The 23,282-nt window shown below is 53.8% G+C and overlaps 11 protein-coding genes across 11 annotated transcripts; 5 read left to right on the plus strand and 6 right to left on the minus strand.

Moving 5' to 3' along the window:
- Positions 1-255: 255 nt before the first annotated feature.
- Positions 256-6,496, minus strand: GNI_010660 (ankyrin repeat protein; the record flags this gene model as incomplete). The annotated part of the gene is made up of 2 exons (XM_011130470.1): positions 256-5,644; positions 5,739-6,496. 2 exons carry the CDS (start codon positions 6,494-6,496, stop codon positions 256-258), a joined length of 6,147 nt encoding a protein of 2,048 aa, XP_011128772.1.
- A 501-nt stretch (positions 6,497-6,997) lies between these two features.
- On the minus strand, positions 6,998-8,323 carry GNI_010670 (ring finger protein; the record flags this gene model as incomplete). The annotated part of the gene is made up of 1 exon (XM_011130471.1): positions 6,998-8,323. The coding sequence occupies one exon, from the start codon at positions 8,321-8,323 to the stop codon at positions 6,998-7,000; it is 1,326 nt and encodes a 441-aa protein (XP_011128773.1).
- A 235-nt stretch (positions 8,324-8,558) lies between these two features.
- On the plus strand, positions 8,559-9,584 carry GNI_010680 (hypothetical protein; the record flags this gene model as incomplete). The annotated part of the gene is made up of 1 exon (XM_011130472.1): positions 8,559-9,584. The coding sequence occupies one exon, from the start codon at positions 8,559-8,561 to the stop codon at positions 9,582-9,584; it is 1,026 nt and encodes a 341-aa protein (XP_011128774.1).
- A 123-nt stretch (positions 9,585-9,707) lies between these two features.
- On the plus strand, positions 9,708-11,453 carry GNI_010690 (hypothetical protein; the record flags this gene model as incomplete). Its single annotated transcript, XM_011130473.1, has 1 exon — positions 9,708-11,453. The coding sequence occupies one exon, from the start codon at positions 9,708-9,710 to the stop codon at positions 11,451-11,453; it is 1,746 nt and encodes a 581-aa protein (XP_011128775.1).
- A 231-nt stretch (positions 11,454-11,684) lies between these two features.
- GNI_010700 (putative membrane protein) lies at positions 11,685-12,431 on the plus strand (the record flags this gene model as incomplete). Its single annotated transcript, XM_011130474.1, has 1 exon — positions 11,685-12,431. The coding sequence occupies one exon, from the start codon at positions 11,685-11,687 to the stop codon at positions 12,429-12,431; it is 747 nt and encodes a 248-aa protein (XP_011128776.1).
- A 317-nt stretch (positions 12,432-12,748) lies between these two features.
- GNI_010710 (protein kinase domain protein) lies at positions 12,749-16,492 on the plus strand (the record flags this gene model as incomplete). Its single annotated transcript, XM_011130475.1, has 1 exon — positions 12,749-16,492. The coding sequence occupies one exon, from the start codon at positions 12,749-12,751 to the stop codon at positions 16,490-16,492; it is 3,744 nt and encodes a 1,247-aa protein (XP_011128777.1).
- A 376-nt stretch (positions 16,493-16,868) lies between these two features.
- Positions 16,869-17,437, minus strand: GNI_010720 (putative Myb-like DNA-binding domain protein; the record flags this gene model as incomplete). The annotated part of the gene is made up of 2 exons (XM_011130476.1): positions 16,869-16,951; positions 17,224-17,437. The coding sequence occupies 2 exons, from the start codon at positions 17,435-17,437 to the stop codon at positions 16,869-16,871; spliced, it is 297 nt and encodes a 98-aa protein (XP_011128778.1).
- Positions 17,438-17,679: 242 nt separating this feature from the next.
- Positions 17,680-18,325, minus strand: GNI_010730 (hypothetical protein; the record flags this gene model as incomplete). The annotated part of the gene is made up of 3 exons (XM_011130477.1): positions 17,680-18,060; positions 18,098-18,206; positions 18,249-18,325. 3 exons carry the CDS (start codon positions 18,323-18,325, stop codon positions 17,680-17,682), a joined length of 567 nt encoding a protein of 188 aa, XP_011128779.1.
- Positions 18,326-18,702: 377 nt separating this feature from the next.
- GNI_010740 (putative CPW-WPC domain protein) lies at positions 18,703-19,716 on the plus strand (the record flags this gene model as incomplete). The annotated part of the gene is made up of 1 exon (XM_011130478.1): positions 18,703-19,716. One exon carries the CDS (start codon positions 18,703-18,705, stop codon positions 19,714-19,716), a length of 1,014 nt encoding a protein of 337 aa, XP_011128780.1.
- Positions 19,717-19,854: 138 nt separating this feature from the next.
- On the minus strand, positions 19,855-22,004 carry GNI_010750 (hypothetical protein; the record flags this gene model as incomplete). Its single annotated transcript, XM_011130479.1, has 2 exons — positions 19,855-21,226; positions 21,910-22,004. 2 exons carry the CDS (start codon positions 22,002-22,004, stop codon positions 19,855-19,857), a joined length of 1,467 nt encoding a protein of 488 aa, XP_011128781.1.
- Positions 22,005-22,450: 446 nt separating this feature from the next.
- On the minus strand, positions 22,451-23,137 carry GNI_010760 (hypothetical protein; the record flags this gene model as incomplete). Its single annotated transcript, XM_011130480.1, has 1 exon — positions 22,451-23,137. One exon carries the CDS (start codon positions 23,135-23,137, stop codon positions 22,451-22,453), a length of 687 nt encoding a protein of 228 aa, XP_011128782.1.
- Between the last annotated feature and the right edge of the window lie 145 nt (positions 23,138-23,282).

A 23,282-nucleotide genomic window follows, 5' to 3' on the forward strand; every position in this document is an offset into this window, starting at 1 on the left:
CCCCCCCCCCCCCGAACCTATCACAGGCTGCCTGTAATAAACCTAACCGATCCTACAATCGGCCCATCAATGACCATACCCATTTGACCCAACCCCCCTTGTGACCCAAACCCCCTTGATTCAGTGCGTAACTAACATACAATGACCCACTAACATACAATGACCCACAACGTTCATGATCCTCCAAAAAAGACCTCGCCACCCGGCATCGACTTCTTAACCCGGCATCGACTTCTTAACCCGGCTTCGACCTCTTCACCCAGCATCGACCTCTTCGGTCGGCCACTGGCAGATGAGTACGTAGTTCAGTCGCCGTGGCATGCAGCGGGACCGAACCACTTCCAGGGCGCGCATCATCATGTTGACGCCGAGTTCCCAAAGCTTATGACTGTGGCGTTCGTTGAACAAAAGGATGTCCAGGAGCTGTCGCCGGAATACCAGTCGTGCCGCGAAGGCATCCTTGCCGGCGTAAGATACCATCACCGCCGGTAACGGCCTGATTCGCCAGTCTCTCCGTTGGTAGATCTTGGAAATCGCCACCCCCGGTTCGAACCATTGTACCAACTTCGACAATCCCGCAGCCCCCACGTCCGCCTCCACCAGACACCGCACCCGTTCCTCGTAACGCTGCACATACTCCAACGCATGGCTGCTCAACGGCGGCGTTTGTACAGGGATACATGCATCCTGACCTTGCACACACGTTTGCTTCTCTAGCACACACGTTTGCAGGTCTTGGCCCGCCGTTTCGTCGTCTGGCGCACATGTTTCCTGGTCTGGCGCATCCTGATTCGGCGCGCACCTTTCCGTGCTGGATTGCAAAGCCTTTTTAGCTTGTTGCGCCGAGAACCGGGCGACGCGGTGGGTATCCCACAGGTTGGCCACGATGATGTCAAAGTCGCAGAGAAGCCGTAGTAGATCATTGGATGACGCAAATAGAACCTTCACAATTCGGCCGTCCTCAAAAAGAGACTTAAACCGTTCGCTAGCCTGCATCTGGCCGTGCAACTTCAAGACATCGAACACGTAGCACCCCTCGTCGTTGCACATCTGTATGGAACTGGTGAAGTCATCGTGGAACTCCAAATCCACTCCTATGTAATTGAGCCTTGATGGCGGAGCACCGAACGCAGGAGCTTTCGGAGTAAGGACGTCGACGGCCAGCTCGAAGGCTTCAGTTGTGTCCACTAACTGTATTTTACTCCAGGGCGTCAGCTTGTTCAGCTCTTCGATATCGTTACGGACTTCCCATTCCTCAACCAGCTGCTGAATGTACCTGGTCTTGTCCGCTAGGATATCCTGGTAAAAAGTGTTACAGTTTGCATCCATCTCCAAAAGTCTCTGACTCAGGACACTCCAATTCAACTCTTCACACCTATCGTACATCGTCAAGTCCACGGTCGCTGAACCTAGAGTAGCTTTACCCGGGTCATCAAGCAACAATGGCGCACGATCAGTCGGGTAGCTAGACCCGCTCGCGTTCGTGACGCTCAGAGTCGTGGAGCCGCTAACGGAACCAGCAGCCGGCCGGAGCCCGTCGGTCTCCAATTTATGACGCCAGTAAACATTTGGCAGGTACACTTTTGTAGTGCTGTCCAGGATACTAGCGATGTCAACGAAATCCTTCGAGCTAGCAATCACAGCGCCGGTTTTAATCAACTCCTGCCACTGCTGCTGGTCCTCCTTACCTTCATTCTCGCGATCAACAATGTACGATTTCATGAGTCTTACGAGCTCGATATCTCCCTTGTCAACCGCGTTAAGGAACAGCCGAGTTGCTACCTCAACATCTCGCTTGTCGTCGAGTCTAGTGAATATGTTAAATGTTTGATAGTTATGGATTTCGAGGGGTTTTCCCTCCTCCACAAACGGTAGCATGCTTGGGAAGCTAGGAAAGCGCGCGCACACACGTGTGCTATCCGAATACCGCCCAACCGAACGTGCAAGTGGCGAAGCCGACGACGATGCCGAAGGCGAACTCACTTTTGCTTCACTCAGTAGCTTCGCCTTTTGATCTAGGAGTCGGTAGACCAACGGATACCCCTCGGAGGCCGTGTTGGGGAGCACTTTGAAGGCAAGCGCTTCGGCCTTGTTCATTCTCTCTAGTCCTTGCAGCATGGTCTGAAGGATGGACTTGCGGCCGGTGGCGTCCAGATGGTATACAAATTGCAGTGTCTGATACAGGAACAAATCAACGAGCTTTGTGGATACGTAAAGATTCTTTTTAACCTTGCTGATTTCGAATGAAAACAAAGGCGAGTCACAGATAATCCGCAGCAGCATCCAACTGTTAACACCGTAGTCCATGCCGGATTCCATAACTATCTCGGTGTACGAGCGGTCTATTGTAGCAGCCTCCTCATCAACTAATCTTCGTTTAGGGTACAGGAGATCGTTGCTGATTGGTCGACCTGTGGTCGATTCATCCGGGAGTGACTCTATCTCAATCCTGTGGGACTCCAAGCCCACATCCGTGTCAGGACTTTCCATCTCGCCGCTCAGAACCTCATGCTCCTCACCTGCTGAGTGAGGCACGTGACTATTCCAACTGGTGACATGTAAGTAAAGCTGAGCAAAATCATCATGCCCCTTCAGACGGAGAACTTGTTTCCCCACATTTCCTCGACAAAACGGACAAGCTCTATTGACCTCATCTTCCCGCGATGTCTGACTCAACTCGGTCAGCACTGTGAAGTCCTGGAACGTCTTCAACCGATCCAAAATCGTCAAGTTCGACTTTGTGTCATGATGGAGTCCGTTGAGGAGACTCTTTGTGTGTCTGGCTGTCCAAACTATATTCGAACAAACTGCGCTTACAACGAATTCTATAAGACTACGCCAATCGACGATGCAATGCTCGCTAATATTTTCATACAACGGTCGCACATACCACTGGAGGAGTGATACGCAAGATATCATAGCAGCTGATAGGTTAAGACGCGGGAACTGGTTATCAACAAATCGCTCCTTTTTCAGTTGCAAGACAGCCGTTTTCGTTCCTGTCATTCTTATCATACCCTCCGTAGAACCACAGTTTGCTTCATCACAGTTATCACCCTTCACCTCATCACAGTTTGCGCTGGAATAGGCCTCGACAGAAACCCTCGTTAGGTAGCCGATAGATCCAATGACTCGGGAAGGAGGTTCCGGTTGTTCGGGCGTCTGGTCATCGCTGCTGGGGAAAGGTGGAAACGGCGAGGACCGGAAGTAGAGCAGCGAGATAGGTAGGGCCTTTTGACCTAGTAGGACGGAGTGAATGGGTGTAACGTAGTGCGCTTGCATAGAACGAGTTTCAGCGCTATTGTCTTTGCCCCCCTCCTTATCAGGAACCTCGTTGATGGGCAGGAGCAGGTATCTGTCTGCGGGTGCGATTTCAGCAGCGTGTTGGCATTTGTGTGCGGCGAGCAGGTCTGCGTGCTTCTTGAGCAGTAGGACAAGACAGGAGCACTGTGAGTTGATGGCTGCAGTGTGTATGAGAAAGTTGACGAGTGACGGAGCGAGGTCCATGTGGTCGAGGAGGAGTGCGAGACAATGAGCACTGCCACCGCGTATGGCGTATTCCAACGCCGTACGGCCGAAGGCGTCGGTAGCTTCAAGATCAGCTCCCTTCTCGATAAGTAGTTTGACGACCTGGTGGTGACCGCGATAGGCGGCACACATGACGGCGTTCCACTCGAGTTGCGTCTTGGACCGGAGGTTAAGGTCGCACCCGTACTCAATCAGCAGCAACAGACCTTGCACGGCGTTGGTCGAGGCCACGATATGGATCGGAGCGTTACCGTCAATATCGAATGTATTCATGGCCCGGTCTCCCTCATGATGTTCTAACAGCAATCGAGCGCAACGGATAGATTCACAAGCATCCACGTTGCCCACGATCTTCACACCACTCCGACCTCCCGCCGGTCCCCACAGCGCCGTATGCAAAGGCGTACGCAACTTGGAGTCCTGAGTGCATGGACTGCAACCATACTCTAACAAAATACTCACCACCTCCGGGTAATCACCCCATGTCGCCTTACACAACGGTGTGCGATCCATCGCACTTTTATCCTCAGCCAACAGCGCCGTCCCCGCCACCAACTCAGTCTCTTTCTCTTTGGTGGACTCATTCCTTTCGCCTGTCAGTTCCATGTTGCCCTTTATCGATTCTTCGATCAGCCATTTCAAACCGCCGGCTTGCCCTACACAGGACGCACAGTAGATCAATGACCGCCCCAAAATGTCCCGGCTGTCCAGAGGCAGTCCCAATTCCTGCAGGTAGGCACAACACTTCAAACAGCCAGAGACGACGCAGTAGAAGAGCGGCGTCATGCCTTCAAAGTCCAAAGCATAGACGTCCACACCCCAGTCCTGACACAGTGCCGCAATCAGGCGACTGGCCTCGCAAATGTGGGCGGAACAGGATTCTGAGCCGTCTCTATCGTACCGCCCGACCTCACAACTGATCAACGACCTAACAGTACTCATCAATTCCCGGCCGGCGAGGTTCCCAGCTACCTCCTTGGCTGTTACCTCCACGGCGGCGGGCTTCTCCGCTGCTGCGTACTTCGCTGCTGGTTCCCAGAGTCCTTCATAGTCGTGCCCGTAGCTGCCGAAATCCGCAAGCCCTGCTTGGTTGCGATGCTTGTTGGTCACCCTACAGCAGCTGGCGGCTAAGTGGATAAGCTTGCTGTAGTTGTTACTGATCTTCGGGTTCCGGTACACACCCAAATCCTGTGTCGACTCCGACCACGGCTTCTCTAGAGCATGTGTCCGTGACCACCGATACATCTGGAAAAACTCCTCCACCGTCATATCCAACGGAACTGACTCGGGCATCGTGTACTTGGCAATGGGCAGCAAGTACTCACTCGCTACAGACCGCCATGTTCGCTCGGAATCAAGTGTCTTCATTATTTTCAACAAAGACCACGACAAAGCGAAGTGCCTCTCACACAACGACCAATACAGCGTGGCCGTGAACGGGTTGGAGAAAATACTCATATCGTCAGTCTCCAGAATCGCCTTAAGTTTCAGTCTGGCATATTGTTTACTGAAGTCGCGACAACTAAAACGCAAATCATACAAATTCTCCGGCACCAGACCCTTCAAATGACGTGCTTGTGATACTACACTGCCGACCTCCTCAACGGCACTAGGAGGCATGGCACTAGGGACGACGGCGTTGGAGGTCGCGGTCCGCAAGGAAATTTTTCTGAGTTCTTGGAAACCATCCATTCTGGTGATTTGCACAGGTCTATAACGCCAGAAATTGCAAGCATTTAGCGCGGAGAAGAACCTCTCGAATGCTGCTGGAGGCAAACGGGGGAGAGCAGGCACGTCGAGCCAAGTCTGGAACGCCCGATCCTTAAGCACATCACGCACCTTTTCATCGCCCTGGCCCGTCTCGGGACTTGCTCTCGTCTGACGACTCGGTCTGATGTCCTTCGTTCGGACGTCTCGCAACAGCCGCTTCCTCTCCTTCTTTCTCTCGCGCTCATTATTTATTGACTTCAGTTCTAACCCGAAATATTCATCTTCCCAACGACTGTCTGTATCCCATATGATACGGAATAAAGCATCAAACCACCTCTTCATCAGCACATGGCACTTATTGCTATTTATAGCCCACTCATGAAACAAACGGGACGATGCCAAACAACTACGTTATGGAGAAATACTGTGTGTGTGAGAGACACTCCCGAGTATGTCGCTCACGTATGTGATACATGGGTGTAGTGATAGGGGTGTCGTACGAGAATAAAGCGACCTCCTCGAAACTAAGATTAAAAGCACGCAGCTCCTCAATATTCCTTAGGCCCTCCAACTCCGTGCACCGAACTTGTGCGTTCCGCTTGGGATCGAGGAACTCAAACAAGCCTGTTTTTCTCCACTGAGTTACAAGATGCATGGCCAAGACAAATCGACCTACATCCTCACCTAAATCATCTGTTATTGACCATCGCTTCCTCTCTAGTAAAAGCGAAAGCCAGACCGGACCCGAGCAAATTCCTCCAGGCCATTCGACCATCGCGTTGGTTACACGACCGCCACTGCGTACCCACACTTCGTGCGCCGCATGCAGCGCATCAAAAATCAAAGTCACGGTTCCATCTTGATCGGCATCGTTTTCCGCGCCCTCCTCAGCGACCGCATCACTCGCCACTACCTTATTGCGCTCCTCACCTGTAGTTCTGCCTCCCTTACCGTCAGAACCATTGCCACCAACACTGGTACCGTTAACCCCGTTTCCGTTAACCCGGTTTCCGTTAACCCCGTTTCCGTCAACACCATTTCCGTCAACATCATCGTTGCCTTTAATATCGTTGCCGTTAATGTCGCTGCCGTCAACAAGGTTTCTTGGGAATACTCCAATTGCACAATCCCACTTGCCAGATGTCTCACCAAAAATTTCATCATACTCATAAGCTTCGATCTGGTTAGGTAGCAGCTTCTGAAGCACAAAGAAGAGCACCCGCACTGAAGAGTGAAGACTCTGCTCAGTGATAATCATTGCTCAATATTTCCCGGGAGCCCCCCACGGTCGAATAAGTATTGCGCCGGACGGACTGTTCCGTCCAGCGTTTTTTTTCCATTCCGATAGACAGAGGAAGGCAGGACAGCGAACGAGCTGTCAGCCTTTTCGTTTGCTCTGAAGACTGCCAATCACGAGCTGCAGTCGGCGTTAGAGTCGGTGACAACGTTGGTGGCAGCGTGGACGAGATGGGTGACATGAGTCTGTGAGTGTCGGGGGTTCAAGTTATTGGTTCCGCGCGAGTGTGGGTATAAAAGGGCAACGTACAAAAGATTGGCGCGTGTGGGTGGTAAGCCAAGGTTATAGGTGGACTGCCTATCAGTCAGGGGACTGCCTATCAGTCAGGGTACACTAAACTAGCTATAAGGGTAGGCTGCATGTGGCGCTTGCCTGTTCCTCTGGCTCCACTGCGATCACCTCGCGTAGGGTGAGAGTTCATCTGGGTTTATCTAGGAAGGCTAGCCAAATCGAGTTGGGGGATCAGTAGGCGGCTTCAATACGTTCGCAGAGTGAGAAAAGGCGGTCGCTGAGTAGGTATCGGAGTGCAATGGGTCCGCGACTTTCGGTGACTTGTCTGCAAACTTCACTGAGTGGTGCATCGCTAACGGCGGGCCAAATTTCTCCGTCGCGTACGAAGGACAGATCTGTGACGATGGAGTGTACGTCGAATGGTCCTAATACGTCTCGGACGAGCTTCTCTGCGAGTATCATGGCAGCGTCTCGTGTGGTTGCCCCAACAGCGAGTTTCATAGGTCGTTTGCTAAGTTCTCTGGCCATGCTGCATACGGCTGTGGGTAGATTATGGTTAAGGCATACGAGGAATATTTCTAGGCAGCCGGAGTCGTCTGCGTACATTTCTTCCATGGTGGGTACGTTGTAGATGGGTGGTATTACACGAGGAATAATGGTTTTCTTATTGGTGCTGCCTTTTGGTCTTCCCCGTTTAGCGCGGGTCGGTAATTCTTCGTCTTCATCAAGGGAGACGTCATCTTCGCTCTCTTCCTCTACACTCTCTTCCTCTTCCTCATCTTCACTGGGTAACGGGGACGAGGAAGATGTAAGCTCCGGCTCACCACTTTCCGCGCTACTGGCCTCTACAGACTCCCGCGAACGTGTCCGATCGAAGTGTTGCAATGGCTCCAAGTCAGGGAACAAACGCTGAATTATCAGATCCATGTTCTTGTCTGCCCTCAATACTCGTCTTGAAGGTATCTTACACACACATTGCGGACATGTCTGCTTCCCACTACGCAACCATTTCTGTATACAGTCATTACAAAATCGATGACAACACTCCTTCACAGTCATAGCCTCCTTACATAACCCCTTACATAGATAGCATGATAGATCCTTTAAAATCTCCGTGTGTGACAAACATAACACACTATCACCCAACTCTGACGCTACATATTTTGGGTCACGAACTGGACGATATATATCAAATAGCTCACAACCGAAATCCATTAATAACCGAGCCGTGTCCTCACTCACCCGCTGCACACGCCATGGTGACCCCTCGTAATCTTCGAACTCCTGACTCAATGCCATCTGGCTCTGAGCCAGCCCCATCTGACCTTGAGCCATTTGGCCTTGAGCCATGTGGCCTTGAGCCATGTGACCTTGAGCCATGTGACCTTGAGCCAGCCCCAACTGACCGCCGTGTGCCATGTGGCTCTGGCTCATATGGCTTTGGGTCATGTGACTCGGGCTTCCGCCATTTGCCAGATCTGAATACGTGCCACCCTCACGACCCACGCCTTCACGATTGAAAGCGTGCGCGAACTGCAGGTACTCGCCGCGCCGCATTCGAAAACACCAATTTCGCCGACCGCCACGTGCGGTCAAAAATGTGCCCAATCTCGCACGGAAAATGAAGCCAACCGATGGAGGCGATTCAAACACTCTCTTCTACACTGCTCCTACCCCCGCACCAACAACCGTTCTAACCGGTGATGCGGCAGCCGCCTCCCCGGTTTCTGCCTCCCCGGTTTCTGCCTCCCCGGTTTCTGCCTCCCCGGTTTCCCGGTTGGATAGAAATAAAATGGAACGTAGGCAACTAGAGAACAAACCCCCACAACAGACACGGGAAGACGAACCCGCACCGGAGGAAGCACCGGAGACGTCCGGGGAGAGAGTGGGGGAGGAGCCGGACCTGGAAAACAAAGTGGCACGGGATAACAGCATCGGGTGGGGATTCGATTTGAATTTGATAGGTGACACGTTGGCTGGATTCGGAGACCAAGTGAGCAAGACTTGGCAGGATCTGGGACGCAAGATGCTGGAACCCGGGCTCGTTGCGTTTGGTCTCGAGCACCCGGCAGAAGTCTCGGAGGCGCTCAACTCGCAAGAAGACCCACTCCAGACCGACTTGCTCTCAGTGGAAGACCAAGAAGCCATCGAGGCATCGACCCTGAAGCAACTGAGCATCGAATCGACCGAAGACGGAGACGAGAATGCAACGGGAGGAAATGTGCCGGATGAGACTGAATCGCAGGCAAAGGCGAGAAAGAAGTTTGTGGCTCACGGAATTTTGTCTCAAACCGACCTTGAAGGTGGACGTGCTGATGCGGGTAAAGGGTTGGAGGGAACAGAAGTCGGCCCACCAGAGTCGTCCGACTCGACGTTGGCGGACACAGTTGCAAAGCCTTCTCGTCCAGAAATGTTTCCCTTCGGGGCTAACCGTCAGCAAGTCGTCACGCAAGCTAGGATGGATGCTAAGGCACCTGTAGCCAGAGCTAGCAAGTCCTCCGAAGTAGCGGAGGCTACAGGGACGAAGGCTACAGGGGCGAAGGCTACAGGGGCGAAGGCTACAGGGGCGAAGGCTACAGGGGCGAAGGCTAACGAGGCTATAGATGCTGACGCCCCAAAAGCCAAGTCCTCTGTGGCCGAGTTGTACGATAACCGTGATCCAAAATTCGGCGGACCTCTCTACCAGAAAATGCTGGAAATTGAAAAGGAAGTGGCGGTTCAGCTCGAGGCATTACTGGACAAAAGCCCTTCGCCGCTTGATAGACATCCCGCGAGGTCTAGAAGCTCGTCTCCGAGCCCGCCGATTGATAGGAATTAGCCTGGGTCAATACTAGCATTTGCCGATTTAACACACGCGTGCGACAAGTCTGAAAGGTGAATTACCAAGCGTATCTGGGCGGTAAACTTGGCCCAAAAAAAAAAAAAATTGGATATGAAGTCGATGAGGGCAGTTCACGCCTCGCACTTTGGAGTGTCGGTGCCGGTGGGATTGGCGTTGGCCCAAGGTCCCCTGACGGAAGTTGTTTCCGACTTGGGAGAAACCTCAGTAGAAGGTGCTAAAGTCGAAGATAAACCGCAGAGTATAGGGGCCGTAAGGGAGGCGGTGAAGGAGGCGGTGAAGGAGGCCGTGGAGGAGGCCGTGGAGGAAGTAGCGAAGGAGCCTGCGCGGATGAAGGCTCATCCTGGGATGGGTCTAAGGTCACATCCAGGTATGGGTCTAAGGTCACATCCAGGTATGGGTCTCAAGGCTAAAACTAAGACGCTGGCATCGGAGACGCCGGTATCGGAGAGGACGGAGTCGACTTCAGCTACGGCTTCGGCTTCGGCCACGGCTTCGGCCACGGCGTCGGCGTCGGCGTCTGACGAGCCCGTGAGCAAGGATGAAGAAAAGATAGTGTCGGGCCGAAAATTTAAGACGGAGGAGGAGTTGAGGGAAGAGGAGTTGGCCTACCTGAAAGAGTTGAATAAAGAGCTTGATGTGGAGGTGAGTGCGGCAGATACGGAGACGGCGTTGCAGGACTTTGCACAGACGGGTGAAATGGATGATAGAGATTTGGGTCCGATGACTTTGGCGGAGGTGGAGATGGTGGATTTTTCGATGAAGCCTTTTTGTACATATCGGGAGAGAGATGCGATTGTAGAGTGGATGAACAAATACGATCCTTATCATGTGGATCCGGACCGAGTAAAGAAAACGAGTTTGTTGGAGATTGGAATGCGAGCTTGGGAGCTTGTTCCTGGTAATTGTACAAGTATAATGTTCCCGAGTGAACGAGAACGTATCCGTCGTCAAAGAGTACGGCCTGACTATGCTGGAGCTGTGTCTGCAGTGGATCTGCCGTATGAGGGACCATTATTTACTAATGAGAAAGGAGAGACACATCCAGCAGAGTCAATTAGTATCAGAGTGCGTCGGGGAAAATTTGACCCAATGAAAGAGAGAACGGATAAAGATCATGCCTACCCTGAATTTACAGATTTATATGCGAACAAGTTGGATACAGAGGTTAGTACATATCTTATTACCGAAACAGAGTGGAATAATTTACTCCAGGAGATGATACAACCGACTACTGGTCCATGGGCCAACAAATATCCTATGGGAATACCACATGACTTTGATATGTGGAGAGAACCATTACCTAAAGAAGATGAAGTTTACTATGGTGTTCCTTTAACAACTCTAAAACACCCTTACGACTGGCATATATTTAGAGCCGATATAGCCACCTTAGTCCAAGAAGAAGTTGACCGTATCATTCATATCAGTCAAGGTCATTATAGAAATCACAAGAAACGAGAACAAATAGTTCAGGATGTTTGGGCAAGCTTCAGTATACGATTGGTTCACTACGATCATGGAGAAGAAGTCTTGAGAAATAGATTTGAAGAACGTGCCTTGCTAGGCTTCTATAAGGGCAGAAGACATGCCACTGATTTCTTCCACAGGCATCATCGTAGACAGAGGACGCAACAAATCATAGGACAAATGGTCGATGTATACTTACAGCACTTCCCGAAGGAAGAGGTACTACGTCACAAAAGATTCCAAGAATTTATTGAAAAAGAGAGAGTTGCTGAGGAAATTAGGAGACAGCAAGAAAGGAACGAATGGATCGAAAAATACAGAGCAGGAGTTAAATGGTACCTTGTGCCTTGGTATATGCTTCAAAGCATGTTCTACTAGAAACTTACACTACCGTTACCTCGGTTCCGTTGCACCTCGGTTCCGTTACCTCGGTTCCGTTGCACCTCGGTTCCGTTACCTCGGTTCCGTTACCTCGGTTCCGTTGCACCTCGGTTCCGTTACCTCGGTTCCGTTGCACCTCGGTTCCGTTGCCTCGGTCGCGAGTGCTTCGTTCCGAGTTTTTCGCTTTGCAGAACTGTGTGCCATTTGTGTCTAGGAGGTTTTCTGCTGATGGACTTTCCCGAAGTGATTACTGCTTTGAAGTCGCCACCTGTATCGGGGTGGTCCCGGAAGTTGGTGACGCGTGGTTTTTTGTCGGCATGCGCAGGTTCGATTCTGGGTATGGCGACGTCAGTGATTTTGAATGTTGCATTGGTGGAGATCACAATCAGTTCATTCTTTGCGGCGTACTTTGGATTGCTGTTTATTTGTACGGGGGGCATTATTGCTTGGAGGGTGTTGGGAGCTCCTTTGGCGGATGAGAAGGCGCGACAGAGGCAGCGTATATTCCTTGCTCTGAGCTTCCTGGTTTCTGTCTCGGGCTTGATTTGCATCACTATGCAACGAGGTGGATGGTTTTATCGAAGTCCGAAGGTGCTCAAGGTTGCCGTTTATACGCTTCTCGGTGTATCGCTAGCTTTCGCACTCATCTTCTCTGCCATTGACCTTATCAATGTTGGCTTCGGCATCTGCATGCTCACATCTACACGCTCTCCCGTCGAGAGCAATGTACAGGTCTCGCTCATCATAGCCGTCGCCCTCCTCATGGGATCCATCTTCGGCTGCATGTACGGACTCCTCGACGTCGCCAACGAAATAAGCTACCACGTCAAACTCAGCCTACTTAAAGACGAAGCCTTCACCTACCCCATAGGAGGACTACTCGGCGCACTCGCTGGCTTCGCCAACGAATACCTCCGAAACCAAGAAGAAGCGTACATACAAATCAAAAGACAGGAATATGACGCCGACATTTAAACCACCCTACCGACACCCAAGTGGATCGGACCGGGCACCCAAGTGGATCGGACCGGACACACAAGTGGACGGAGTAGACAGGACACACAAGTGGACGATTTTATGCCGACTAACATTTCGTTACATGAAGGAGAGTGTGCGTACACACATTAAGGAGCTGGAGGAAGAGGACAGATGGAATAGCTAGGGACTAGGGTGCAAGTGTGTGTTGGGGCTATACAGGGGTTGGGACTTGGCTTTGGTCCGGTGGTTGGGGTGAATTGGGGCGCTGGGAGGCAGTTAATATTTTTTGTTGAGGGGGTGCGAGGCATGAGTTGATGATTATGCCGGTGGTGCTGAAGACGAATGTTAAGTCGCAGTATGTATTCAAGGAGCGGCTGGGGGAAGGTACGCATGGCGTTGTCCATTTGGCTACGGAGAGATCGACGGGTGTGGTACGTGCGGTGAAGAAGATTCGAAAGCGAGCTGGTTTGGATATTCGTCGGTTTAAGCGCGAGTTAGAGGTACTCATATCGTTTCGGCATCCACAGATAGTGAAGGTGTACGAGGCGTTTGAGGACACACATGCGTTGTATATAATCATGGAGCACTGCAAAGGTGGGGACCTTTGCGACCGGCTGGAGTTGGAAGGCAAGTTCCCCGAGGCAGTGGTAGCGTTCTTCATGAAACAAGCACTAAGTGCTGTGGCCGCCTGTCACGAGGCGGGTATAATGCATCGAGACATCAAGGTTGAAAACTTCCTCTTCACCGACAAGGACGTCCGCTCCCCCCTTAAACTCGCAGATTTTGGACTCTGCCGCTACATTGACAATTCAGACCCTCCCAGTTTGGTCGGAACCGTCAATTACCTGGCCCCCGAGGTACTTTCGCTTCGTTACGGACAACAGGCAGACATCTGGAGCCTTGGTGTGGTCATGTATCTATTGCTCACAGACAAATTCCCTTTCGGCGAAAAAGCCACCACCGAAAACGAGGTGCTTAAAGATATCACTCACGGGCAAATCAACTTCCACCACAGCGGGCTTAGTCGCTATGCTGTGGACCTTATCAACGCCCTCTGTGCCAAAGACCCTCTGCAACGCATCTCCGCCAAACACGCTTTACAACACCCCTGGATCCGCTGCTTCGTACCCAACCCAATCGCGCTCTTCCCCCTCATATTCGAAGACTATTGTCTGCGATCTCCCTCGCCCACCAGAGGACAACATTCTAAGGAAAAAGGACACACTAAAGAAAGAGGAAAGAGCGAACCAAGCGTATTTACTGCTCTCAAATCTAGTATTGAAATGAATGCCCGAAAGCATACATGCACAACCATGAAGAAAACGAATCATAGGAAACCCTCTTCCAAACACGCCGGCGCAGAGGGTAACTTTACTCCCCTACATACTGACCCTCCCCTCCAGACTAACGCTGGTACGGAGGCCGGCGCTGCTGCGAACGGTACCGGTATATCTGGTGCACTGCCGGGAACCTCCCCGCCGGGAATTTCTCTGGCGGGAATTTCTCTGGCGGAAACTTCGCTGCTGGGAACTTGCGCGCATCCCCTCGGTAATGCGCAGGGGGCGTCGGTCCACGAAAAGCAGGTCCGGCTTACGCCTACGCTGGACACTGGTCAGTGTGCTCGCCAGTCGTTGTCGTCATGCGGTGACCACCACCAAGATGAGACCGCTCCAAGGTCTCTTGCGCCGCGCGATGATTCGGACAGTGTTCCAAATTTGGAAGACTGTGTCGCTTCGAGCCCAGAAATGTGTGGGTCTGGAGCAGATGGCTCTCCACCAGATGGGACAGGACCAGACGGGACAGGACCAGACGGGACAGGACCAGACGGGACAGGACCAGACGGGACAGGACCAGACGGGACAGGACCAGACGGGACAGGACCAGACGAATCTCCACGAGAGAGAAGACGAGACGGGCCCCAGCTAGACGCCGCGCTGCGGCCTCACTGGAGTGGTGCTGCGGGTATGGGGAGGAGTCTGACGAGTCGAAGTCCGTCGCCGGTTCGTGTTTCGCCGCGATGCTCCTTGCTGTCCCTCATTTGTGACCACATGCAAGATGTCCCGCCTGTTCGGGATCGGAGTGCCCCTGGCCACAGTGGTTCGGGTAACAATGGTTCAGGTCACAATGCCCCAGGTCGTAACGGCCTGGACAGCAGTGACGGCGAGAGAGGTATGGTTGAGAGAGGTATGGGCGCTGCAATGAACAATGAGCACTTCTGTTGCGACCTAATTCAAATCGGTCCACGACACTCGAGACGGTGTGTACACAGGTGCACGCGACCCATGTGCTCTTTAATGCGGTGTCGGATGCAGTCGACGCACTTGGGGCTGGTCGATCTGCAGTCCGCCCAGTTGTTAGGCCGGCGCATTTTGGATCGTTGGCGAGCTTACAAGACGCTAACGAGCACGGAAAAAAATATCCTTGCCGCTGTAAGCCGACATATGCACTCTTCCGAGACCGATTATCTCACTTATCTCTACGACCTACTCGACGTCGAACGCTGCGGCATGATCCGCAACGACGTTCTTTGCCGCGTCATGGCTTTCCTTTGCCATGCGAGCGCCCTCAAATTCGTCCCTCTCGGAAGCCACGACCCAACAGATAACCTGACACCGGACAACCCGACGCCGGACAACCCGAGGGCGGACGACTCGAAAGCGGACAACCGGAGGCTGGACGGCCCAAGGGACGCAGATTTGGCGGGCAACCAGTTGGAAGCTGGCCCACGGAAAGCAGACCAACGGGGAGAGCAGTCGGGTGAGGCGGTAGGGAACACCCCGGTCGCTGTTGGATCCGTACTCGGGCCGGCCCCGGTTGATGAGAGTCCGCTGCATGCGCCACCCGGTTTGTTGCCCACAGGTCGCGACGACCCTGCGCGAGTTGTGTCCCCTGTGGCCGGGCTGAAGTCTCGTCTGGCCTCGCCTGCGACGGTTCTGTCCGCGAGCACCATTTCCGGCGGGGGATCTTCGCTGCACTCCTCTTCCTCGAGAGACCGGCTCCCTTCGCCTCTGATGCCGGTCGAGACGGGGCTGTCTGCGCCACAAACTGTTTCGTCCATTCGCGCTGAAGTACTCTCCAACGCTGTACTCTCAACGACTACAGCACCGACCGCTGAGCGGCGGGGCGGCATCAGAACTGTGTCGCACGTCCCCCCGGAACTGGGACCCGTCCCGCCGGAACTGGGACCCGTCCGGTCGGAATTGGGACCGGTCCCACCGGAACTGGGACCCCTCCCATCGGAAGCTCGGCTGGTCTGGGACCTGGGGTCTTCTCCGCTGAACCACCGGGTGGTGATGGACGACGAGTCGTTTGCAGCGGTCGAGACAGCGCCCGGCGTTGAACCTGCGACTCATGATTATAGGGAGCGGAATTTGGCTAAGGAGCGGAATTTGACTAAGGAGCGGAATTTGACTAAGGAACAGAGTCCGTCCCCAAACCGGACTCCGTCCTCAGAGAGGAGTCTGTCCCCCGAGCGCAGTTCAATGAAGTGCGAGGAACAGGCATTGTGGTATACGGCGCCGGTGTACGGTGCTAAGCTCCTGCACGGCGATGTGGATGACAGGTTGGTATGCTCGAATTTGCGTTTGGATGCGCGGTCACCCGGCTACCCGGCGTACCTCAGATTGTTAGAGGAATTGCGGGGGTTGGCGGCCGAGCACCTGGACTTGAACCGTGACGGTGTGGTGGAGGTTGATGAGTTCTGCGGTGCCTGTTTGGATCAAGCGCTACTCACTAATCCGCTCGCATCGAAAATGCTCTTCAATACTCTCAACGTTAACCAGACCCAACGCGTTACTATATCCGACTTCCTTGAAGCCTTCGGGGGTCTCCCGTCGGCAGAGTCTTCGGAACTCATGGTCAACGTCGACCCCGACGGCGACGGGTTCGTCGAAGAACGCGTACGCAAACACCCATCGAATCACTCACAGCCCACTCACTCCCAACCTGACCCAATGGAAGAGCGGAAGACCAACCCGTCGGAACGCAATCCGCAGGCGTGCAGGGACACTGGCGGTACTGCCGACAGGGACGCCGTCAGGAGGCCCGTGCACTCCTGAACGAGCGCCTAACAATTCGAACGCTTAACGGCCCGAGCATGCACTATTCGATCACGCACACACCCTGATCACACATACGACCCACCCTGATTGAAAGGACGCGCTGTTTCGCTAGGGTCTCGAGACGTTGCTGGTCAATTCCGCTGCCCGTTTGTCGCGGGGTGGTCACGCCAAGTTGTGTGAAGAAAGTCACGAATCGATTTTAACCGACTCATTGTCGCCTCGAGACACGTTGGATTTTCGACACCTAATCCCCAAGTTTGACCGCCTCGCTAATTAGACGCGCCGCTAATTAGACGTGTTTCAAATCAGACGCGTTTCGAATTAGACCGCTCAACTAGCGGTGCCCAACCAACGGTGCCCCTTGGCGGCGCCCTTAGTAGCCTCTAGCAGGGTAGTACTGATTGGGGGCAGGGAACTTGCCTTGGCCTAGTTGACGTCCATCCTCGGCGTCCGCAGCTGCAGTGGCGGGAGTCACTTCTACCCGGACCGTCGCCACCGGGGCAGGGTCCGCGTTAGAGAACGTGGGGGCAGGACCGGACACAGGTGGTCCCTGCGAGGCCGTGGGGTCAGGACCAGATGTCACGGAGGCCTGGGAGGCCGTGAAGTTCGGAATTGAACTGTCAACGACTCCCGGCTCGGAAGGGGGCGCGCTGGGCAATGGAGAAGGAGGCGCCGGCGCCGAATTTGCCTGTGGTGACTGAGCCGGTGCTGCCCCGGGAGCCGGATACCCTCCTGGAGGTGGGTAGCCTCCTGGAGGTGGGTAACCTCCTGGAAGTGGGTAGCCTCCTGGAGGTGGGTAGCCTCCTGGAGGTGGGTAACCTCCTGGAGGTGGGTAACCTCCTGGAGGTGGATAGCCTCCTGGAGGTGGATAGCCTCCTGGAGGTGGATAGCCTCCTTGCGGTGGGTAGCCACCTTGCGGTGGGTACCCTCCTGAAGGAGCATAGCCCCCCGAAGGTGGGTAACCTCCTTGCGGCGGGTAGCCTCCTTGCGGTGGGTAATGGCTTCCCGGTGGTGGGTAGCCTCCCGGTGGTGGGTAACCTCCCGAGGGTGGAAGGTAACCTCCCGAGGGTGGAGGGTAACCTCCCGAAGGTGGGTAGCTTCCCGAAGGTGGGTAGCTTCCCGAAGGCGGGGGGTAGCCTTGCATGGCGGACGGAGTTGCGGCTGGGCCCGCCACTTGTCCTCGGTTAGGTTGGAAACCTTGTTGACCGGGCGGCGGTTGTTGTGCTGAAGATGAAGGCGTGAGCAATGGAAGGTGGTTTACCTGGTTGGGTGAAGAAGATGCGAGTCGGGTCGCCCTGGTCGATGTAGGCTCTAACCCCGTCCAATATTTTGCCGGTTTCGGCGGTCGCGTCGCCTCCGTGTTTTTTGGCAGAGTCCATCAGGACTAGGAAGAGTTTGACGAACGTGTAGCAAGAGTTCTTGAAGTCCAGTTGGACCTCTGCGGTGCTTTCATACTTGTACTGCTGGGCTGCGGGATTCGGGGAACAGCTCCAGGTCAGGTTGTTCGATCCGAATATAGGCTGATTAAACTCCGGCAAGTCCCCCGTCTTGTTGTAAATTTTGTTCTAAGACAAATCTGTTGGTCTTAAAGACAGCACTTACGAAAGGAAACTCGCAACTCGACCAGTTCTTATGCTTGCTCACATCACCGTGTTTGAGAAACACAATTCTCCGGGACGTCAGAAAGGACACTCCCTTTCCAGAGTAAGTCCTGTAGAATAAACATCTCATACAAACATCAACCATTACTTACTTGCCGTTAACAATCATCTTCAGCGCCGTCTTTTCCCTCACAACCAACAGCCGCTCTCCATTCTCGCACAGAGGCATTAGCGATTGGTTACCTTCTGGAACCAGTGGGTAGTAATGGGACGGGGGAGCCAGACGGGAAATTCCCGAGCGGCCAAGCGGCGTCATGAGTTGGCGCGAACCGGCCGCCATGGGGCGAGACACGGAATCTGGGGTATTCGAATGAACACGGGGTTATACTTACGGGGGTCATGCGTCCTCACTAAAATGGGGTTAAATGACATAGAAAAATGTGTCCGTTAAAATCAGCAACCTGCATCTTATTAGTTCTTTGTCAAGAACAATTTGTACGGGAGCAGGCCGCTCTCATAGAAGTAAAATGGCCAAGACCGAACACGTGTGTGCACCTTTAGAATATATCGGAATGGGTTGAATCCGGTTCAGACCCGGTTGCTATGATGGACGAGTTAATGGAAGCTAGCGGATTGGAAATCCCGGCGGTGGTGAGCGAGCTGGTGGAAGCGGAAACCACCTTATCTCCTTCCGTTACAGATCCTGATCGTATGGACTTTTGCGACCGAGATCATATATACGGATGCCCTTTGGGATGGCTTCCCAAAAAGAGTAATCCGGTGAAGGTAAGCGACTGTGTCCCTCCAGTGGATCAGTTGCTGGCCAGTGAACAGCTCGTAAAGCAGCTACCCGAGGACCCTATGCTGGAGGGTCAGAAACAGCCTTGCGTGGTGACCAGGTGTGCCACTGATGACGTCAGATACCCGTTATATACTCAGCCTTGTCCGGAGAACTGGACGTTCGACGGGTCAACATGCACAAGTCCCGGCGAATATGACGGCCCTTGCATAGGCAGTTTCTCTTTCCCGTCCATCACGACCAAAGAAACATTCGCCGTCGTCTGCAATGCCCCCTGGTCATGTGAATGGCTCCCTCCTTGTGAGTCTTGCCCCTGGAGATATACTGCGAAAGACGGCATCTGCAAAACTCCACGACTGGGCGAGACATTGGGTAGGGAGACGGCGGCGAGTGACGAGTCGGCAGTGGACGCGCGTTGCGACCAAATCGACAGCTCAGCAACGAGACAAGAACGCGAAGACTTCCAGTCCGTCTGCGGTCCGCTGGCCTTCGTCTGTGTCTCTCGAGATGATTGTAAACGGGACTACAGCAGCTGCCCAATGGGCTCACTCACGCTTGGTCCTCATGTGTGCTTCTTCAATGACCCTGTTGCTGACGAGTCGGGGTGCCCACGAGTTCTCGATCTTCTGGAACTAGACCAAACTACCAAGGCAAACCTTGCTGCACGGTGTGGCCTAACGTTCCCCTGTCTCCGGGACACCACCAAAGACGAAGAGATTCTCAAAGCTAACGGAATCTCCGAAACATCCAACACCCCCGCAATCCCATACGGGCCGAGGAAATGGCGCCAGACCTCGCAGGCAGTCCTCAGCCAAGAATAGAGCGTGGGTATAGACGGGTATACAGTCGTGGTGTGGTCTATCTAGCTTACTAAACCCACTGCAGGTACCCGGCGTCCCACTCGCGCCCGTCGCCCGCCTTTGTGTCGGGGTATCTTTTTCTGCAGTCTTCTCCCGCAGCTAGCTCACCGCGTCCCCCGAAAGAAGGAGTCCAGCGTCCGGCCCGACGACCGAACGGGAGGAGACTTCCGCGTTGGTGGTGTCATCTTCGCGGTCGGCTTGACCCCAGAGAAACCTGCCAAAGAGACGCTGGTCAAGGGGGGTCGGGGGACGCTGGTCAAGGGGGGTCGGGGGACGCTGGTCAAGGGGAGGGTAGGTCAGTTGGTCGGTGGATTGGTTACTGAGTCCGCCGTCTGCGGTTTGGTGAACCCGGACATTTTCAGTGCCACCAGATGTCTGCAAGAAGGAAGTGGGTTGCCGCTGCGACGCCCCACCGTCGCCGCAGTGGTCGGCCGGGACTTGGGGTGCGGTCACGTCGCTTGGGGAGGTCTTCTTGGACGTCTTGACCAACTCCTTCGGAAAGAGTTCCTCCTTTGAAAAGAGTTCCTCCTTCGGGAAGAGTTCCTCGTCGGCGAAGATGTTGGGCGTGCACTCGGCGACCATCTGCGTAAGGCCAAGCGGAGACGACTTCCGTACCGCCGCGGCGGGAGACTCTTGAACCGTCGTGGTTGATTGCTGCAGCGTAGCTGTTGACTGCTGGAGGATAGCCGTGGACTGCTGAAGGGTCGTGGAACCGATTCTGTCTTTTTTGCCGGCTTTCCTTCTCTGCTTTCGCGCGGGCACAGCAGGACTGGACGGCTCTTCTCGGAAGCACGCAGCCACGGGCGAGAAGTCCGTCTGAACAGTGGAGACTATGGCCGAACCTGCTTTGGCCGAACCTGCTTTGGCCGAAGACGCTTCAACCAAAGACGGTGGACAAGGAGACTCGGTCATGAACGACTTGATGCTGCCTGCCCTTCTCTGCGCAGCCGGAACATTTCTTCCGGATTCCGCATTGTCGACCTTCGCGACCTTATCGGCCTCACTGGGCCGGACCGGAGTAGGCCCAGCGACCGAAGTGGGTCCCACGACCGAAATGGGTCCCACGACCGAAGGGCAACCGGAAGCTGGACTGGGAGCGCCGGCAAGGACGGGAGTCGTATGGGTCTTAGTCGTTTGGCATCTGGCCATAGTGTTCTGTGTGGCCGGCGACGGTGGTGTCACGCCGAAGATGCGTCGGTCCAACTTACTCAGTACGTGGGCTGCGTGAGGCGCAATGTACAGCTCGTTCTTTTCCAGACAACTTTTGGCCCGGGTTCGTAGGTCGTGGAATGCGTCATCGGGGGCAATCAGGAGCTTATCATCTATACACCCAACCGGCACTATCTTGAGCGTCTGTACGAAAACCGTATCTAGGTTTTCAGGTCCATATACTTGGGCTACTATGGGCAGACAACATGTCAAAAAGGGCGGACAGATACAAATATGTGGACCACATGATGCGAACGAGTAGCTGTGTGAGGAGACACATGGTAGACGGGTGGATGACATACATGTTGAGGTCGGCGGCCACTCAGCTCGTTTTGCGACAAGATCTTTAACCCTGATTTCAAATTGATTTATACGTCCATAGAAGGTAACTATCAAGTCTCTGTCTGTCTTGAGGCTGTCATCCTCCAAGATTTCGCTAGCTAGCTGGTATAACGCTCTGCAAAAAACACTCAGCCATTTTCCACAGTCCATTCACCCAGCAGTGTCCAAGCGAATCAGGTTCAAGCCAATGGCGTCAAAGACAGCGTAGTGCATTCACTTATCCATAGGGAATTCGTTGACTGTGCTGTTGGCTGTGCTCGTGGCTATTTAGAGCCACTCCACACTAAATGGCGCAGTAAACTAACCTTTTACCAGCCGTCCCATTCCACGAAAAGAGAGAACAAACCGACAACCAAGACATTTCCTTGTAATGTTCCAAGAGAGAAGTTTTAAGAACGTCCATATACGTCGTCGGAAAAATTTTATAAAAGCATTTGTTCTCTCTCGGTCTTGATTTTCCAGTTGCTAAACAAACGGTAGATAGATTCATTCTGAACCCGACAGTCCGAATACAATACCCACTTTAGACCAGTCACAACTGTATTGCGGGGGGGGGGGGGGAGGGAGGGGCAGTCCGTGGTGTGTCAGTGTAGGAGCTCTTACTTATAGAAAGGATCGTACAGCCACTGACTGTCATCCTCATATATAGCAAATATGATCATCATGCAGCCAGTCATGATGGCCAGCGTGAGCCACATAAATTGCCATGCTTTCAGGCTCATGAAGGTACAGAAAACAAGGAAAATCCAGGACAACGTAGTAATCTCTAACACAGGAAGCATAACAGAACATATCCAGAAGACACTGATTGAACACGTTGCTTACTGGTCGCGGACATGTTGGTTGAAGTAATAGATCTAGATGCGGTCAGGAGCTGGATTGTGGGGTGGAGTAATTTTCTGTAGCTAATTCTTCCCCAAAAAATTGGAAAAAGGACTGGCCTAAAAATGTGGACCACTCAACCGCCACCGAGCTATCAGTCGTTGCCGATCCCAGTTGTTGACCACCACCATCACTGAACCTATCACCGAATCCACGACCAAAGGTACGATCGAACCAACAGCAAACCGCCGGATGCCTAGGAAATCGAACCACAAGGGAGTTGGCCAGTGGGAATGAGACGGGGGCTGATCTCGTTTGCAGGCTAGTGCATTCGGGCCCTTATGTCCCAGAGTTTGATTTCATCACCGGGTTGGGTGGGCGTGAGGTTGGTCCCGATTGCGGCTTCCACAGTGACGTTAGGTAGGAGTTGCACTCCGACGCCGAGGCCTGCATCTGCCCGCACGGCGCCGGGTGTGGCAAGTCCATCGAAGAATGTGAAGAGCCCGATGCTGCGGTGGGGGAAGCCTCGGCTTCCGAAGACGAGGTTCACGCCCATGGCCTTCGTCTCTTGGCCACCGAGCTGTTTCCAGTTGCGGAGGACACGCTCTCCGCCGAAGGACACATACTCGGTAGCCGGGATGCCGCCAGCATTGGCAACACCTGCTTCGGTGAGTCTTGCCTCGGCGACTCCCGCAATTCCGCCGGCTCCCGTAATTCCGCCAGAGCCGGCGCAGTCGTCGCTGGTGAGCCAGTTCACGGGACTTTTGGCGTCGGAGAGGCCGCGAGGTCCCCAGGTCGGCGAGTTGGTAAGACACTCGTAGGGATAGCGCACGTTGTTGCACAACGAGTCCATTGTGTCACACAACGCCTCCTGCTGCAATGGTTGCACCAACTCGGCATGGAACTTGTGGTCCAAGAACAAACGGCTACCGAAGAGCGTCCGGCCATGGAGCGCCGCCTGCAGCTTCACCAACGCACCCAAATTCCGACCTAGCGACACCGCAAGCATAGGTACAAATGACAGCGTCCCAAAAGTCGTCTTCTTCTCGGGACAACGTGGCAACACGTGCACTCGAGAATTGCTACAACACACACCTCTGGTGTACTGCCTCCATCCATTGTGTGCTGCCGATAGTGTGCCCCCCCCCCCCCCC

Source organism: Gregarina niphandrodes (assembly GCF_000223845.1).
Source record: "Gregarina niphandrodes unplaced genomic scaffold scaffold00002, whole genome shotgun sequence".
Lineage (NCBI taxonomy): Eukaryota > Apicomplexa > Conoidasida > Eugregarinorida > Gregarinidae > Gregarina > Gregarina niphandrodes.